The 17,999-nt window shown below is 38.8% G+C and overlaps 2 protein-coding genes across 2 annotated transcripts; both read right to left on the reverse strand.

Moving 5' to 3' along the window:
• Positions 1 to 489: 489 nt before the first annotated feature.
• On the reverse strand, positions 490 to 3,678 carry LOC140797485 (adenylate kinase 4-like). The gene is made up of 6 exons (XM_073150943.1): positions 3,342 to 3,678; positions 2,879 to 3,024; positions 2,645 to 2,764; positions 2,357 to 2,524; positions 1,487 to 1,576; positions 490 to 831 (listed from the first exon to the last, which is right to left on the reverse strand). Exons 1-6 carry the CDS (start codon positions 3,460 to 3,462, stop codon positions 733 to 735), a joined length of 744 nt encoding a protein of 247 aa, XP_073007044.1. The 5' UTR covers positions 3,463 to 3,678; the 3' UTR covers positions 490 to 732.
• Positions 3,679 to 3,832: 154 nt separating this feature from the next.
• On the reverse strand, positions 3,833 to 10,540 carry LOC140797484 (uncharacterized). Its single transcript, XM_073150942.1, has 4 exons — positions 10,130 to 10,540; positions 6,134 to 6,409; positions 5,704 to 5,841; positions 3,833 to 5,614 (listed from the first exon to the last, which is right to left on the reverse strand). The coding sequence occupies exons 1-4, from the start codon at positions 10,469 to 10,471 to the stop codon at positions 4,073 to 4,075; spliced, it is 2,298 nt and encodes a 765-aa protein (XP_073007043.1). The 5' UTR covers positions 10,472 to 10,540; the 3' UTR covers positions 3,833 to 4,072.
• Between the last annotated feature and the right edge of the window lie 7,459 nt (positions 10,541 to 17,999).

The raw sequence follows: 17,999 nt of genomic DNA on the forward strand, positions 1-17,999 counted from the left end.
AGATTATTTACAGCCAAACAACCTGGGACTGGTTCTCTTGGCCATTGATGTTCATCATGTATTAAACATTGTAAGGAAAACGAGGGAACGAGGGTTATATCTCTATTTTAGCTGTCAGATATATATATATATAGCCAGGTTTTGCTTTACATGCAAGGCTTCAAAATTCATGCTGTGCATTTCATTTGGTGAAATTAGACGATCCACAAGATAAATGTTTGCAGATTACTAGCCTCATAATATCAGTAACAAGTTTCAGAAATTTCTGAAATGAGATTTGAACGCCAGAAATAGTTGAGCAGGATTCTAGCCTTTTTCATATTATTGCCACAAGAAATGAAACCCTTTCTCCGACCTCTCCTCCTTACAGCAAGAATTTAACATCAGCCTTTTGATAAAAGAAACTGTTAGTCTTCCAATCCATAAGACCTTTAAAACTACAAGGCAATACAGGACTCAGTAGCACAACTTCTGCCGAAGTAGCAAGGCTCGCAATAATGTGGTGTTTTACTAACATAATTGTTGTTTATTATGTAGAAGGAAAAAGATTATTTGGGGGTTAGATTCAATAAAAGCTCTTACGCTTCGCGAAGCCCAATCCAAAGAGTAGTGGGCAAGGGAGAAGCTACAAGCATTGAAGCCCGGCAAATAATTTAACAGATTACCTAGTAGTAAACTCTACTAGGTTTTCATTACAACTAATTTCAGTAAAAGTATTATAACTGATATCACTCACGAAAGAACCTTCTGAAGCTCAGCAGTAACTTCTTCTGGGCGTTTCTCAGCATGAAGTTGCACTACCAAGCTCTCCTTGGAGTAGTAATCAATGACCTGCAGTAGATGAAAAAAGTATCTTCCCATATTTTTGTTTTAAGTGAAAGCACAGAGAAAGGGAATTAGTAGCAGACAGGATATAATGATTCCTTTGAAGGATTTCATAAGACAAATTGTGTCATATAGGACTTTGGAAAATGCCGCAAAAAGGTGCTGTCAAATATATATGGTTGAATTGTTGACAGCACCTTCTTGCGACATATATATATATATATATGCCATAAGACATTGCTGTCAAATATATATGCCATAAGACATTGTGTCATATAGGTCTTTGGAAAATGTCGCAAAAAGGTGCTGTCAAATGAAGAGGGATGAACTCCTGTCTAGTCCATAGATAGCTTACGGTCTCACAAATTATCTAAAAAAGAAATCGTGGTTGGTCTTCTGTATTTAATGAATCTTAAAGAACTTTTGTGGAGAACAATATTAAAGCCCAATACCAAAAAGAAAAACGTTTAAACCACAGGAAATGCCAAAATCAAAGCTCCAAAACTTTCTCGTACAAAACCAACATGAATACGACAATTTCAAAAATGGAAGACCTTTGCAATTAATTATCACTAAACAGGGCACCATGAGGACTATATTACTGAAAACTTTATTATTGAGTTGCTAATATAGAAGAGAAAAGAAAAAAGATGTAGCTTACTGGTTCAGTTTGTATGTGAAAAGCTTCAAGCCTTGACTTAAGAACTTCCACTGTGTCATCTTTCCTTTGAACCAAGGGCTCTCCAGTGAGCTTCAACAAGAAGGAAAAGAAAAGGAAAAAGTAATATAAGCACATGAAGGAATATGGCTACACAAATGTACATCATAAGTAAGAAGAGTCGAAATCTACCCAAAAGGTTATCAATCAAGGATGCATATGAAATTTACTCCTTAAGAACACTGAAGATGTTTAGAAAAGGGGACAGGGTAAAGGGAAAAAATGACGGGCAATTCACAGAAGTTATCACAATCATCTAAAGACTGTCAAAGTCCTTGCATGGTATGCAAAATTTATCATGATATATAGAACCTACACATGCCATGGAAATAAGACTAATATGGTCCTTACATCAATGAGGGAAAATTTGGACACATAATAAGTCCACACGACAAAGAAATCACATCACCAATGTTAAGGGTGGAGTACTTAATATGTTAATTAATCAGAAGTGGAATGGACCTCTGGGATGTATAAATGAAGGCTTAATACAATTTGTCAATTGCCAAGCCCATATAAGCACAAAGTGCCAAAAAAATTTGACCCCAAAATAACCCAGAACATTCTTAATCATTTACATGCTCATAACTCGGAACATACTCAATTGAACTAGTAGAACATGTCCCGGACATCTCTGTTCAACTGAACAATAGTAAAACATAAGAAGTTAAAAATGAAAAAAAAAACTTCTTGCAAGAATGAAGGCAAACTAATGGAACATAGACAGACACCAGCTATATGGTAATTGAAGTACTCTGTGTAAAGCATCAAAGATATGAATAAATCGAAGGAATTAGGAGATCTTATTCTTACATCATCAATTCCTGGAACCTTTGGAGGTGCAAATTTTGAATGGTAAGACCTGCCACTGGAGGGATGAATCCAACGGCCAGTAATCCTCTCTTCCAGTATGGCATCATCAATGGCAAAGTTCAGCACCTTGTCAATCTTGGTGCCCTTGTTTGCCAACATCTCATCAAGCTGCATCCAAGAATTGAACACAAAGTCACATAAGCACACTAAGGATCATTAACCGAAAAGGAATTCAGCAAACAGTATCAGGTCAATTATACCGATTATAGAAAGAGTAAAATAATTGACCTTTTGTGCTTGCACAACTGTCCTAGGAAATCCATCAAGAATGAAACCCTTTTCGCAAGAAGGTTTCTTCATGGCTTCATCGATGATACCAACCACCAAATCATCAGAGACGAGTTCTCCCTATAAAAATCAAGAGATACAGAAAAAGGCGTAAAGACATAATCTTCTTATTCCCTCCCATTTCTTGTTCCATTTTTCCTTTTTTTCTTCTTCTGATAACCTCCTTAAAAGTACCTTATCCATAGCCTCTTTAGCCTTGATTCCCAAAGGAGTCTTAGCAGCAACTGCGGCTCGCAACATATCACCAGTGGCCAAATGACATAAACAATGCTCATCCTTAATAATAGGCGACTGAGTGCCCTTCCCAGATCCTGGTGGACCTGTAAAACAAAGTAATTCATGACAGTAATCAGACAATAATACTTAAGAATGATTGATATCGCCTTTGTGTTCCAATAATTCGATGTTTCCAGAAACTATCTATAGAAATCAACAAGTCGATCGATCTATTCTACTGCCTCTAATCTAATCCTGGGAACTAGTAACTCAACAACATAAAGTACAGACGCAGTACAAGAATACAATGGGATATTCTTGCTTTCTAATTTTAAAGATAAGAAGAACTCGACGAACTAATATCGAATCCCGAAGGCAAAACAAAAGGCGAAGAAACTGAAAATAAGGAGAGAAAACGAACCGATAAGGATGAGGCGCCTCTCGGGTTTCGGGGCGCATCTCATGCGGCGGAGCAACTCCGTCATCAGATCCACCGTTGTCTCGTCCTCCAAATCCATCATTCCTCCTCCTCCGCTCCCCATCTCTCTCTCTCTCTCTGTGAAAAGGAGACAGAAGTTGCGGCTGGCGCGAGGACGGGCCTTCCGATGCACCGTTAACCGTATGTCAGATTTGCGGTGTAATGTTCCGCCGGAACATAATAGTGTGAGACAGTATCATATCATCTGATCTGATACACATTGATACCCGTAGAGAGAGAGGAAGATATGTGGTTACGTTCTAAAATGTTCTTGGGGAATAACTTTATTTACATATAATGAATGCACTCTTCCCTCGAGTACGGGTAGAAGCTTCTCTCTCGTTTATCTTTTAAAAAGTTGGGCTTATGCAGTCGACTCGAGATGCTCCCGTTTCATTATACTTCTATTCTTATAATTAATTCCACAACATTAATTAGAATAACAAGGCAGCCAAGCCAACTTTTAGCTAACATCAAACTATACAGCATTCAAAATCCTCAAAAACAAACGAAAGCCCGACTTCGAGATAGAAGTGCATCTACACCTTACATCACCAGTCCTTCTCTACTCCCCCTCCCCCACTACCCTTTTTACAACACTCCACTCTACAAACAAGAACTCCCACTAACTAACTAACTAACTAACTAACTAACACTAACTAACCAACCATCACTCACCCTCTCCTACCAAATGCCGTCATCGTCACAAGCCTGATCCCCCTGACCCACAACTCGGCCGCCTCCTTCCCTCCGTCACAAACGAAATGGACCTCCCTCCCCTTCGGCGTCACCACCCGGAACATCCCCGGCTCGTAGGCGTCCCCCTTCGCCCTCCGGTTCCTCTGAAACGCCGAGCTCGCCCCGGCCTCCGCCTCCTTGCACACGATGTTCCTGCGGCTCGACTTACCCCACCGCAGCACCCCAGCCACAGGGATCATCCTCAGCGACTTCACGTGCGGCGATCCTTTGCCGCATCTTGTGTGCTTCATCACAAGCCCTCCTTTGAGGACCAAGATCCTTGCGAGCTCGTCCATGATCACTTCCTCGGCTTTGTTGCCGGACCCGGAGTTCGCCCTCGCGAGGGAGAGCGCGGTTTCGCCTCTCGGCGTCTTGGTATCGCATTTAGCGCCGTAGGAGATTAATAACTCGCACATTGGCCCATGGCCTTCTCTCGCGGCTAGCATCAATGGGGTGTATCCGTCTCCGTCGGGGACGTTCACGTCGCAGCCTTTGCTCGCCAAGAGGCGCACGGCGGCCTGGTCTCCACGTCGGGCGGCCCAATGCAGAGCGCAGAATCCTCCGGCGCCGCCCTTCTCGAGCGCGAACTCGAGCATCACCTGCTCGAAGAGATCCCTGTTCTTGTTCAGCTCCGAGAGTGTAACCGCCGTCTCCCCGCGTTTGTTCTTCAGTTTGACGTCAGCGCCGGCAAAAACGAGGTAGCGGAAGGCGTCAACGTGGCCCTCCTTGGCAGCGATCATTACCGGGGAGAACCCACTCTCGTCTTGCTCATTGATGTCAGCTTCCGGTTGCATTAGAATTACTTCCAAGGCTCCCACGTCGCCGCACCGGGAAGCGAACATCACTGGAGAGAAGACGGCCGGATCGCTCGATTTAGGGATTTTACCGGAACGAATTACGTCGATGATCGTACACTCGAAGGGGGTGCTCCACCGGTTCGAGGCGGCAACCAAGGCCGCGGAGGCACCGCAAGAGTTGACCAGTCCAAGATCGGCACCGGCAGATGCAAGAACTTTAAGGCAGTCCTCACGCTTGTAACGCGCACAGAGCATTGCACCAGTGTCGCTGGAATCAGTTCTCGAATCCAGATCGCAGCCTGCATCGATAAGCATTTGCAGAATTTCCGCCAGGCCGAGCCGTGCAGCCATGTGGATCGGCCGGAACTCGTTCTTCTTGCTGGTTTTAACAGGAAACTCGCAGTTAGCTCCGGAAGACAAGAGGGTTTGGACGGCGCCGGCATTGCTACAGAGGATTGCATGATGGAGGAGTGTCCTGCCGAGGTGGAGAGTGTTTAGAGAGTGGTGGTGGTGGTGGAGGAGCAGTCGGAGAATGGTGCCGGTGGACTCGAAGTATTCTACCGCGCACCACGCCATGTCATAGGGTTCCGCAAGGCCGGCACCGACACGGAACTCTTCACCGGTGGCCATGTCCCATGACCATGCACCTAATCTCACCTTAGTGTCGATTCTTACACCAGCCTGATTGAGATAGGATGAAGTTTTGGTATCAATAAGCAATAAGCCAGCACAAAGGGAAACATGGGAGTAGAATCGATCAAGCGTGATACCTGCAATAGCCTTCGGACGACGGCAACCTGGCGGCAAACGATGGCAACGACGAGAGCAGTACAATCCACATTCGTGTGGAGCGATGGTTTCAACGAGCGAAGCAGCATGCGGTCTGTGGCATTGGTATCAGCCCCGCACTGTATACAAAAATTATACGGATTCGAGAGTTAAAAAAACTAATTTTAACAGTTTGGTTAGCATTCAAAGATATTATCTGAATGCTCCTCCTTACAGTTAATATAAGTTGAAAAACATAAATAAATAAATAAAAAATTGGGTAAGATCCGCCGAAGCGGGTAGCCATAACCTTGTGTGATAACGGGAAAAGCCCGTAGGCTTGTTCCCGTCCCTGTCAGAACGGAAATCCCAAAAGAACCCCTAATATGATTACCGGAGGGTAAGTGAATTAATCAATTAACAACAAAGTACCTTGATGAGTGCATCGACGACGTCGACGAATCCACGCGCGGAGGCGGTGACGAGGGCGTGGACGGCGACGTGGGGCCTGACAAGATCGGAACCCATAAGGAGGTGGGCCAAACGTGCTCGGCCGTGGATCGCGGCCTCCACCACGGCTTCCTCGCACGCCGGCTGCGACGCCCCGGCCTTCACCAGCAGCTCCACCACCTCCGCCCTTCCCTCTCTCACCGCCGCCGTCGTCGCGTACCCGAAGAACACATTCTGGTTCACGTCCGCGCCTTTCGCCTGCATTTACAAAACCATCCGTTTAGTCGAATCATACAAATCACAGCCATCCGAATTATCCACTGGTCAATCAAATTATGCTTAACAGATTATGCTTAGGGGCTGAGATCCCGGTTGCACGAGTGTGACAAAATCGTATTTATATTAATTTTCTTAGTTATGTAGACACGGATGCCTCGGATACAAAATATAATATTGTACATAGATGTGAAATTACTAAAAATATTTACCATATATGTATGTATATATAAAGGAAAAGAGAAAAAGATTAAAAAGAAAAGCATATAAACAGTGTATGTGATATTATTATATCACTTTCAATATTTCAACTCATATTAACAAATGAGGATAAATGTCGACAAAAACTTATAACTCAATCCAAATGACTAATCAAATAAGGATTTGAATTCAAGGTTGACAACTAAATCCAAGTCAGCCAATAGATTTAACTCATGTTCCATGGTTAAAAAATAAATCTAAATTTCCCTATGAGCAAGGATAATACCATAAACATGCAGACGATAATAGATATTAATTTGGTTGCAGATTTACTGTATAAGGTACCCCATGTTGGAATTTTTCACCTCAAGCATTTTCACTGAAGCGATGATTCATTCTGTTTGTTAGTAGGAAACACTACCGTCCACTAGTTAGACGCGACTGACTACCAGAGCAAGAGCAAGGGGTCGGTGACGTGAAAAGAGACCATTCGGAGATCGAGCAACAAGGCATGTGCCGAAAGATACGAGCACAGCAAACAGAGATACGACGCATGCAGGTGAGATGAGGAAATGAATGCAACCCTAGTATAAGACACGACTGATTACATGGTCCCAGTATCATCCGTCGGATCGGAGATGGACGGCGTTCGATGAGGGCAAGTGCAGCCAAAAATCCAAGGGAGGCACCGACGCTTCCCCTGAAAGAGAAAAACATGCCCAGCCCACTGTAATGATTCCGCAGAGAAGGGAGTGGTGTGTGGCTCACGAGTGACAGGACGAAACAGCTGGCACCGCAGAGGAGAGATGAGGGAGCACAGCGAGCGAAGCAGGCGTACGACAAATCGTACGTACGGTCAGGATCGACACATCCGTTTCCTACCATTCTCAACGGTGCTCCCCGAAATGGGTCCCATACGCCAAATACAAAGGGAATCGTCGATGGACCGAAGAAATACAAAATCGTAGACAGCTGGCATAACATTATTTTAGACGAGAGAGTTTCTAAATTTTTCTATCAGTTTAATACTTCTACTGCGCACTTAGGCACTTAACTATTAATTCACCTATTAATGCCTAAACTTCTAAAAAAGTTTAAATAATATTTATTTTATATTGTATATAATAATATATAGTTTGTGTTTAATAAACTGGACTTAACTTAAATGAATCGAAATTTTACTTTTTAGATGTCAAATGAGCTTTATATTATATAGGATTAATTACGTTGACACCTCTAAACTATACCTTATTTTTACAAAGACCCTCTAAACTTTTTTAGGTTACAATGCCATCCCTAAACTTTGAGGCAAAGTAAAACGGGTAATTACAGTGACGAATGAGAGGGCGATGATAGCAGCAGCGTGTGAGCAAGAGGGTGACGGTAGCAAGCTCGTCACGGCCTCCCCTTTCCATGCGGAGTGGCAGCGAGATCACCACAGCCTCCTCGTCTCATGCGGCGCGGTAGCGAGCTTGTCGTGGCCTCCCTTTCTTAGGCGACGCGTCATCTTGGGGAAGGAGGGAGGGAGAGAATAGGGTGGTGATGGTGAAGAGCGAGGAAGACGATTGAATATACTAAGAAGGAAAATTAATTTTTTATTAAAATATTTTTTTATCATAATTTAATTAATGGGTTGTGTAAATATTACGAGGGTATTTAGGTTATTTAAAAGTAATTACGTCTGATATAACTGTCACATAATCAGAATTGCCTAATATTTCTAACGGTACATTAACGGAATGGTAACTTTGAAACTTTTAGAGAGTTTTATGGATGATATTGTAACCTAAAAGTTTAACTGGTCTCCGTAAAATCGGATATAGTTCAGGAACATAATTAACCCTATTATATATCTAACACTGATCACTTTGCAAATTGACTCCTTTTCCTATTAAATTTGCAGAAAAACACCTTCGCATATCGGTTAATATTTCTAATATGTTTTGACTTCCCCAAAGAGAAAGGGAAGCGACCTGAAGGGACAATTTAGTCAAAAGAATTGAAAACACTAGTAATAACCTCAGTGCTAGGGCTTAGGTGGCAATATGCTTAAAACCCTAAAATGTCTTTTTACCTTTTAACCGTGGGATGGGATGATTCTAGCAGCCAATGATGAAGTGCTACCAAGTACTCCACACTTAGGAAATCCCTGCACCCGTGGCTACAGACGATCTGCTCCCTAGTGAGCAAACCTGACACGAGACGTTCGCACGCCACCAACTACCCAAACAACCAGTGCTCCCTTTGGGAAGCTATCTGGTACTTCTTTGTAATCCCCAGCTTTATCCTACTTACCAATTCTATGCAATTTAGAGCCCGAAAAGATCCGTCCTACCCTGGAAGTACCAAGTGAAGGATACTTCATTACAACAACCCTCTGCGACTGCATTTAATGACGAAGAAGATATCGTGAGATCACTAGACCGGGATAAAATGGCGTGAATCGGTAACATCTCTATCACCGAGGGCCACGACTAATCCGAGTGTGGAGGCCCAGAAATCGTTCCTCCGGCCCACCAAATGGTATCCAATTCCCCGGATAAAGGCCACGATAATCTTAAATAAAGTTTTCCCAATATACATAATACAAGCCAATAATATCGCCAAGGTACCATGAGATCTATACGACACCATTTAATGTTAATGCCTCACCTGGGCGACTCACGTGATATTATATAATTTCCCGGGAGATACATCGATATTATATAGTTTCCACTGTCGTTCAAGTCCTCGGAAATCCTCTCAACTATAAATTCCAAGTCTGATTTGCATAAGATCTTAATAAGTCAACCCAAACCTCTGTCGTCCATTAATTTTTTTAGTTAATTAGTGAAGAATTAGGGCTAAACATGGAAGGGAAAGTGAGAAGGATTAGGAGTTCCATAAGGGGAAGAGAGATCCTAAGAGACGTATGGAAATTGGTCACGTTATCTAGGATTTATCCATTGTCTTAACCCCTAACTTAAAGGAACGAACAATGGGCCCAACTAGTTCGGAAAGAATAAGATAAAATGGGTAAACAAAACATGCACTGGATAATTTGAAGTTTGGAGGAGGGAGAATAGCATATGTTGAATTAGATTTATGGAAAAAGCTACTAAAATAGCAAGAAATCAAACAAAACAAAGAGGGAAAATAAATTGGCGCAAGAGAATTCGAAATCCTCAAAAATCTCGAAACCAGGATCGAAAAAGAAACCCGCCGTTTGGATCGGAAATGGAGACTTCTTGAACAAATCGCGAGGTAAACGAGGACTAGAAATTAAGCAGCACGGTCAAAATAAAGCTGCTAAATAGTAAGAAAAGTGAAGGAATAAAAGAGGTAAATCATATGATCATCCGGATAATGTAGCGAACGCAAAGTAAAAGTAGCAAAAAAAAAAGTTTGAAAACCTCCAAATCTCCGATCCGAAGCAAAAGAAGGCTGTCATTATTAGAACAGAAACAGAGATTTCTCGAACAAATCGCGAAGCAGGGGAGGATTCAAGAGTGAGAAGCCTACCAGGAGAGATCGGATGAGAGCGAGATCGCCGCCATGGGCGGCGAGGAAGAGAGGAGTGACGTCGGTACGGATCTCCTCGTACGCGACACGGACCTCGTCGCCGGCCTCCTCCCGGAGCCCCACGTCAGCTCGGCGCGCCTTGAGCCACACAGCCCCGGCGTAGTTGACGTCCACCGCGCGATCCCCAAGGCACTCATCCGCTGCCGCCCGATCGCCCCTGGCCGCCGCCTCCACCAGCCGCTGGGAGACCTGGTCGGCCTCGTCGTCCACCGGCCACACCTGCTGCTGCCTCACCGGCCTTATCCCGCCGCCGGTGACCGGAGCCGGTCGGAGCACCGCCATCGCCTCGCGAGAGATCTCCTTGGTTTGGTCGCTCCTGCGCTCTCGGGAAAGTTGAAAGGGGAGGGCGCCAGGAGGAGGGGGACAAGGAGGGGATTAATTTATAGTCGGGGTTTAAGGGTGGTTAAAAGTTACCGCGGGTGAACTTGGAAAAAACAATAAAGAAGGAGCACCCAAGGTGTGGGGCCCAGTTGCCACAACTAGATGAACATCACGCGGGACTGCTTGGGCTCGACTACTGTGTGCGTTGTAACGGCTCGGCTGGATTACCAAGTTTACTCAGTTATATTATATATATATATATATACAAAAACGGCATTTTATTACAAATGCCCTATATTTTGCTTTTATTATCTTAATTAAACAGTTGTTATATAGATGACCTGAGCTATATTATTTATAGATGTAAAATGATATTATCACTCTCTACTCTCTACTCCCTAGAGATGAATATTTCATAGATTAGTTTGATTACCAACTCAAGCGAATATTTTTTGTTTGTCCTGCAAAGTAGGACAAGCAATTCCATGGGTAGAGAAGCATAAGAGAGGAATATTAGTACCGTCAGGCCATCTAGCTACCAGTAACCAGTTGATCATATCTGTCTACAATTGAGCGGCTAGGATTTAAGGATGACTGATCAAACAGTGGTTTTCATGATCTCATGATCGTGCTCCACCAAACGCCAGTATTGACTATTGATGAGCTAGATGAGGGGAATGCGTCCCTAAATATATAAATGTATCTATCGGATGTATCCGATGATTTTGATCGTGCTTATCCAAAATTCTTCAGCTCTTGTGTATTACTTTTCACGTAAATTTGTCAGATATACACAGTCGATATGTTGATGTTTGTACTAATAGTACTTTTGAACCGATCGTGCGAATCTTATTGTAGGAAAACCATAATGTTAAAAGTCTTACGAACCAATCGTGTAAATCTTATTATAGTAAAACCACAATATCTCCATCGTATCTCACCAATTTTTTTTTTATCATTCATGAGCCTAAAGGTTAGATTTGGACTGGATAAATAACCAACCCTCCTTAGATACAGAGGCATTTCGGCCCCATCAAGCTTATAGCTATTTAGTTTAGACTTCAAGTCATATGCTTCGCAGAATAATTGTTCTAAATATACGCTGTCGAAACTTACTTCAAGCCGTTGCATTGTCAAGCTGTTCCTTCAAGCTAATCGTACTGTCGAGCCATCAAATAAATCAAGCCAAGCCACTGAACCACCGACCACCAAATAATTTCTTCACAATATTATTTGGAGTTGGAGTTAAACCCGTGATCTCTTTGGTTATGAGTAAAGTATCTACCAATTCTACTAGAGTTGGTTTATACCTCACAAGTATTCTCTTCCTCCTATTGTTTTAATCACACAAAGAAGGCAAACAAATATCCTGCGTCCCCATCTATAAGAAATTCCTTTAGATGGGCTACATCTATTGGTCAAAACATAAGATATTTAGATCTTTCCAATTTACTAGCTAATAAAAGGCTGTCAAATAAAGCAATTGCCACAATGGGAAAATGAGACTGTAGACCATTTGCTTCTTGAGAATTAATACGTAGGCAAGAAAACGATTATAGAAACTTTTGCCCTAGTCCTCCTTATAATAATAAAATTTAATTTAGGATTAATTTTTTTTATTAATAAAAATATAGGGTGTTATTTAAAAATTTCCCATTTAAACATCATTAATTCCTTCGTTTTATAAATGACTTGATAGAAGCAATGATTAAGAGCTACTGTACACGTCACATTAATGTCTCACTGTAGCAGCTGAAATGCCACCCAGGGTTCCAACCCCGCGCCACAACCTGGTGTCAGCCGAGCCGAGCCGAGCCGAGCCGAGAGAAGCGGAGCCCATGACGGGGGGGGCGTTCCACGTGATAGCCACGTGGCTGTCCAGTGGTGGAGAGGAAGTGGAAGTGGATATGGCCACGTGGATTTCGTTGCCCCCGATAAAGCCGCGGTTCCGGCTGCCGGCTCTGCCACAGAAGACCAGACCCGATTAAACTAATCGAAATGGGTCGATACCATAACAACACCAAAATAGGAAAAACACTGTAGCGAAGGTAACGCCGTTACGCCGTGTAACTGCGTAACAGTCTCGTAACAACTTTTCTTTTCTTTTTTAAAGAGAAATATGCATATTACACCTTGCTTTTTAACGAAATTCTACCGTTTAGATCCACATTAATCGTCGCATTATATATATATATATATATATATATATAATTCTCTATATATTTAAATACTTTGCTACTGTAGTACCAAAGTTGGTAATAAAGGGTATTACTTATATTTTTATTAGAGCAAAACTCCTTGTATTCAAGGTCATAAGATGCATAGAATATCTGTACTACACTCGTAAAATTGCCCCTTTCCTCTAGAAGTTTTTTTGGATTTAATTATATGCTTAATTCTGATAGCAAATAAAAATAGTAAATTATCCATCTAAAGGTTCTGTCCTTTAGATATTGATGTTTAGATCTTTCATCTCAATCACAAACGATTCAGGGTTATCATTTGGCCAAAGTTTCAGTTCAAGGTTAAAAGACCTCTTCTTGGGCTCGATTTCAAAATTTATAATTTAAACTTAAACATTTCACCTCTCAATACTAAATTATAACTCTTAAATCTCCCATTTAAACTAATGGTACAAATGACCAAACTAAATATTATTATTAGCAATACCCAAACTACCTCTACTATCATCAAATCAGACTATATATGAGGGTAATTAAATTTTTTAACATTTTTATTAACCGCTGTAATTTGATCTGCACCATAAAAAGGTCGAGAGATTAATTTTAAAGTATACGGAAGTAAGTTAAAATCAGACCAAATCACAAAGGGTAAACTTTAATTAATCATTTTTTCTTGCAAGTTTTATAATAATAAGAAGATATAATAGTACTTGACTCTCTTTTTTTTAATCAAGTTGACAAGGTAATTTAATTGTGCTTTTTATTCTCTTTTATTCTTAATTTAATGCTTTTTTATTTGCTATAGGGTGCAGGAAATATGCACATAGATACAAAAGAATTCAAGAAGATCCTGCCAATTTGCATAAATATATGCCATAACTACACAGGTAGGGTCCTGGAGATTCCATATATTCAATTATAACTACAGGAGTATGGTACTAAAAAGTTCCCTTCTTTAGATTACATCATCTATAGGAGTTTGGTACTAAAAGGCTCCCTTCTTTGGATCACATCATCTATAGGAGTTTGGTTTTGGCATTGAGTCTTAGTCTCTTAGATTAGATCACTCTCCAATGTTGTATTTATGATCATAAGATTTGTTCTTGCAACTAATATGTGGTGTATTAAATGGGAAGCTTTTACTACACACACCCTTACTCCATGTAATAAAAATATCGAATATTAAAGCATGAGACAAGCAATTCAAACAAATGGATATTTACATAGAAATGCTTTAAAATTCGGGTAAATATTATGGATCTAAATTAGGATCAAATCAATCACTAAATTAACTGTAGTAGTTTAGTTAGAGAAATGATTTATAAAACTACACGTATCTATATAACAGTTTTGCTCGCTCAAACTCGTGGTGTACTACTACCTTTTGTGAATACATATTAGTAATATATATATGATATTGTACTACTTATTTGCTCTATATAAGTGATACCACCCAAGTTTTATCAAACAAAAATAGAGGGAACTTTTAGTTTTTTTGCTTTTGTAAAATACTGAAAAATGGCTACCGCTGTTATGTCATGCAAAATATTAATGTTACTCTTCACTAATTAGAATTAGATCAGGCTAATTTTATGAGGGTCGATTTGAGCACACTACTAGATGTATACTAATATATCAATAACTACTTTTAAAGATTCTAATTATATATATATATACATAATTTTAACGACAATTAGATGCTCACAATCAATATGCTAACACACATCCAACGGTATGCCCGAACTAATCAAATCTTTACTACAGCCTTGTGATATACAATAAAACGTGCGACGACCTTTTTTACATTGCTAGATGCTGACAAAACTCATAGGAATTACAATGAGACATAAATTAAAAACTTTATGATTATGTACCCCCTCTATACAACAAGCATACCTAAAAGCTTAAACTTTTATTATACATTCACCAACATAGTGTACCATCCCTAGCTTAAAAGAATTTCCAAGTTTCTTCTACCTCAAGTTGAGGTGTACTTAACAATATTACAAAGCTTGTCTATAACTAAACCACTTGCAACTCATTGGCATCACTTTGCCCCTCTTCAACCTCTATCAAGTATCTCTCTCTCTCTCTCTTTCTTTTTTTTTGGAGTTTAGAGGGGATTTATATGACAAAAGTAATTAAAAGAAGAAGAAGAAGAAGAAGTTAAAGTAATATTCAAAGGGAATCGTATCAGACTTTGTAATCTGATTTAATTTTGTTCTCATCTCCTCTGTCATGTAATGCTTGTGGGTCTCCAGCATTGCACAGAAACAATCAAACGATGACCCACGAGCAATTTGGATGAGAGTTAGAAGAATCCTTCTCCTCCTAAATTATAATTATAATTATAATTATAATTATAATTATACTTTGTGTTAAATTCTTAGTAACATTATCATTTTCTCAGCTTTTCTTTTATCACTTAACTTTTTAATAATTTTAATTTTTCTTTTGTCAAAACTAATAAATAAAGGCAATTAATGATCTACTACTATTGTTTTTGATTTTGCCGAGTAAGCAATCAAATGACTTCTTGATAATAAAATGCTTAATTTCACTGACTCTCTTTTAAGTCGTAAATCACTATTTAATAAATAATTTAAAAACTATAATATTATAATAGTAATTTTTATTTAAAAAATAGCAAATTGGTAATATAAAAAAATTCCTAATGGGTTATCTTTAAATTTTTTGGAGCTCAATTGCTTCTTTTTGTCCATAATTTTTACATGATGCACTACTATTATTGTGATTAATTGTTCTAGATTATGATTTATTCAACTCTATATATAAAGTTATTAAAACACTTTTGAGACACATTTTTAACCCTAACATATTTTACAATAAATAAGGTTATTTTAAGCACTTAAAACTAAAGCTAATGTTAGTATCCCTGATGGAATATTCCTATTCTGATACTATTTTGTTAAGATTAGTTAGTTTAGGTGGTGTTCTTTTTCTCATTTTTGAAAGATAATGAGCTAATTATAAAATGTGGGGTCTCTTATTGAAAATTGTCCTAAAAAATTAGGACCCCTGAATAAGCCTGGCATGACCATAAACAAATATGTTAACACCACACCACTGATAGTAGTTAGGATAAATGCACTTATATTTAAAAAAGAGGCTAAATTTTTACAACTTAGGCTTGTGATAGGCATTTGACTATTTTAAATCTAATCCTAATTTTTTTACATATTTAATTTATTTTTAAAATTAAATACGAGATTATGTGTGTTTGGAAATCGCTGACCTGCAAAGTTCAAATCTTCTATTAAATTTGTTAAAGAGAAATTTTTATATAAATTGCTTTCTAGCCCAGCAACTTTTAAGTATAAATAAGTCGCCAGTTGGACATTAATTCTTTTAAAGAATTTAAAATTTTTCTATAAGTCGATGATTCAGTCGGTGATTAATTCTAAATATATCTAATCTCATATTTAAGTTTTAAAGTATACTGGATAAGTTTAAAAGAGCTAATTTGGTTTAAAAAATAAAAGAACTAGACTGCCATCTTCATAGTTTTTTTTGCTTTTGTTTGACATGCATCTCTTAGTTGGTTTCTTCTAGGGTTTATATTAGGTGGGGTTACTAGACTAAACCCCATGTCTGAAGCCATGCATGTGTCCACTTGCTTGGAGGACTGTGAAGCCATGTAATCCCTTATGCCAATCTTGGCTTTCTCATCAACCAAAACTATTATCATATATATTTGTCCTCCATCAGTTGTCATCATCTCAATCCATACCTAAGTCTCTCTGTAAACCCCCTTAACTAATCTCTAGCCTTTGTCTTAGCCAAGCTATATAGCATGGAACTGGCAATAGTTGTCAATAGCCAGTACTTGAAGAATCTAGAGATGAGTTTTAATGAGTTTTTGACCTAACTTAGTAGACCTGATTTAAGATTTATTTACTCAAACTGCTTGCGGCCCCCAACTTAATATTAAAAGGGTTTATTTTACTGTAATCCTAAATAAAATGTTAAATTGTTAAATATTTTATTCGACCAAAAGTAAAACGCCGATTATGATATGATATGATCAGTATTTTTATTAAAAAAATACTGAATAATTTAAAATAGTAAATTAGAAAGATATATGTAAAAATATAAGGAAAAATCTTGTAACGTCGTAATTTTATGCTCGGTTATCTATTTTAGTTATAAAAATATGTTGTTGTTAAAATGTGGAAGAGTTCTATGAATTAAAATTATGTCGTCATTCCTCAAAGCGAATTGCGCTCATAATCGCAACAAAAAAATTCTAGCTCTTCCAAAATTTATTTTTAATTCTTTCTGATAAACGTTCAAATTCTTCGGTATTTTTTAAACATAAAATGATAAATAACTACGCGTTTTATAAAATAAATTTTTTGACATTTCTATCTAAAAAGAAAATGCTGAACTTATCAACATTTTACCTATAGCTACAATGTCACATATTTATTTTAATATTAAGTTTAAGATAAAATCTAATTTAATAAATAAAATATAAAAGATGACTAGTTTGGTTACAAACTCGAGTTTTAATCCCTTCAAGAAGACTTTATTTATCCATATCCATATCCAATGGAAAGCTACCACTTATTTTGCACTCAATCAACAAAGCCAGGCTTGCAGTACTAACTACCAACCCCTTTGACCCAAAAGAAAGTTGCATGAGTAGCTATCATCAATAACTAGAATCAAGAGTAAATAAGTACACTTTAGGAGTGGACATTATTTGCCATCTTTGAAAAGGTCCCCTTAGGGCTATCTAATCTATCCATCCATCCATCCATCCATCCATCAAGTTGAGTCTTCTTTAGCATTCAGACAAGGTAATGACAAACTCTAGATTTCCCTTGTTAACACCTCTTTAATGAGTACTTTTTAAAACAAATCCATTTTAGATACATCAGCTGTCCACTTCATAGGTCTAGTAGAAAAAATGCCAAATTTTTTATCATCTTAAGTTGAAGCTAAAAGTGCTAATAAGATCAACAATTTTTTTTAAATTTTTTTTGACTAAACTGTTGAACAAATCATTATTTTATATCTAAATATTTGATGTTTTAACTACCTTAATAATATAAGGACTTTAATGAAGGTATTAGCACAGATTAAACACAGCGCTTTAGTTGTAATGTAAAACGCTAATAAGTGCAGTATTTTTTTTTTTTTTTTTTTTTTGCCGAAACCCAAAATAGAACTCTTTAGATATTAGGTTTAGGGGATTACCATTTAGTTAAGTAAATTTGTGAGAAGACTCTTGCTTCAATGCACAATGTTGGTTGTAGATCTAGGCTAGGAGATTCTTACAA

The sequence above is a fragment of the Typha latifolia genome, chromosome 11 (genome assembly GCF_019914945.1).
Source record: "Typha latifolia isolate L0001 chromosome 11, TyphaL0001v2, whole genome shotgun sequence".
Lineage (NCBI taxonomy): Eukaryota > Viridiplantae > Streptophyta > Magnoliopsida > Poales > Typhaceae > Typha > Typha latifolia.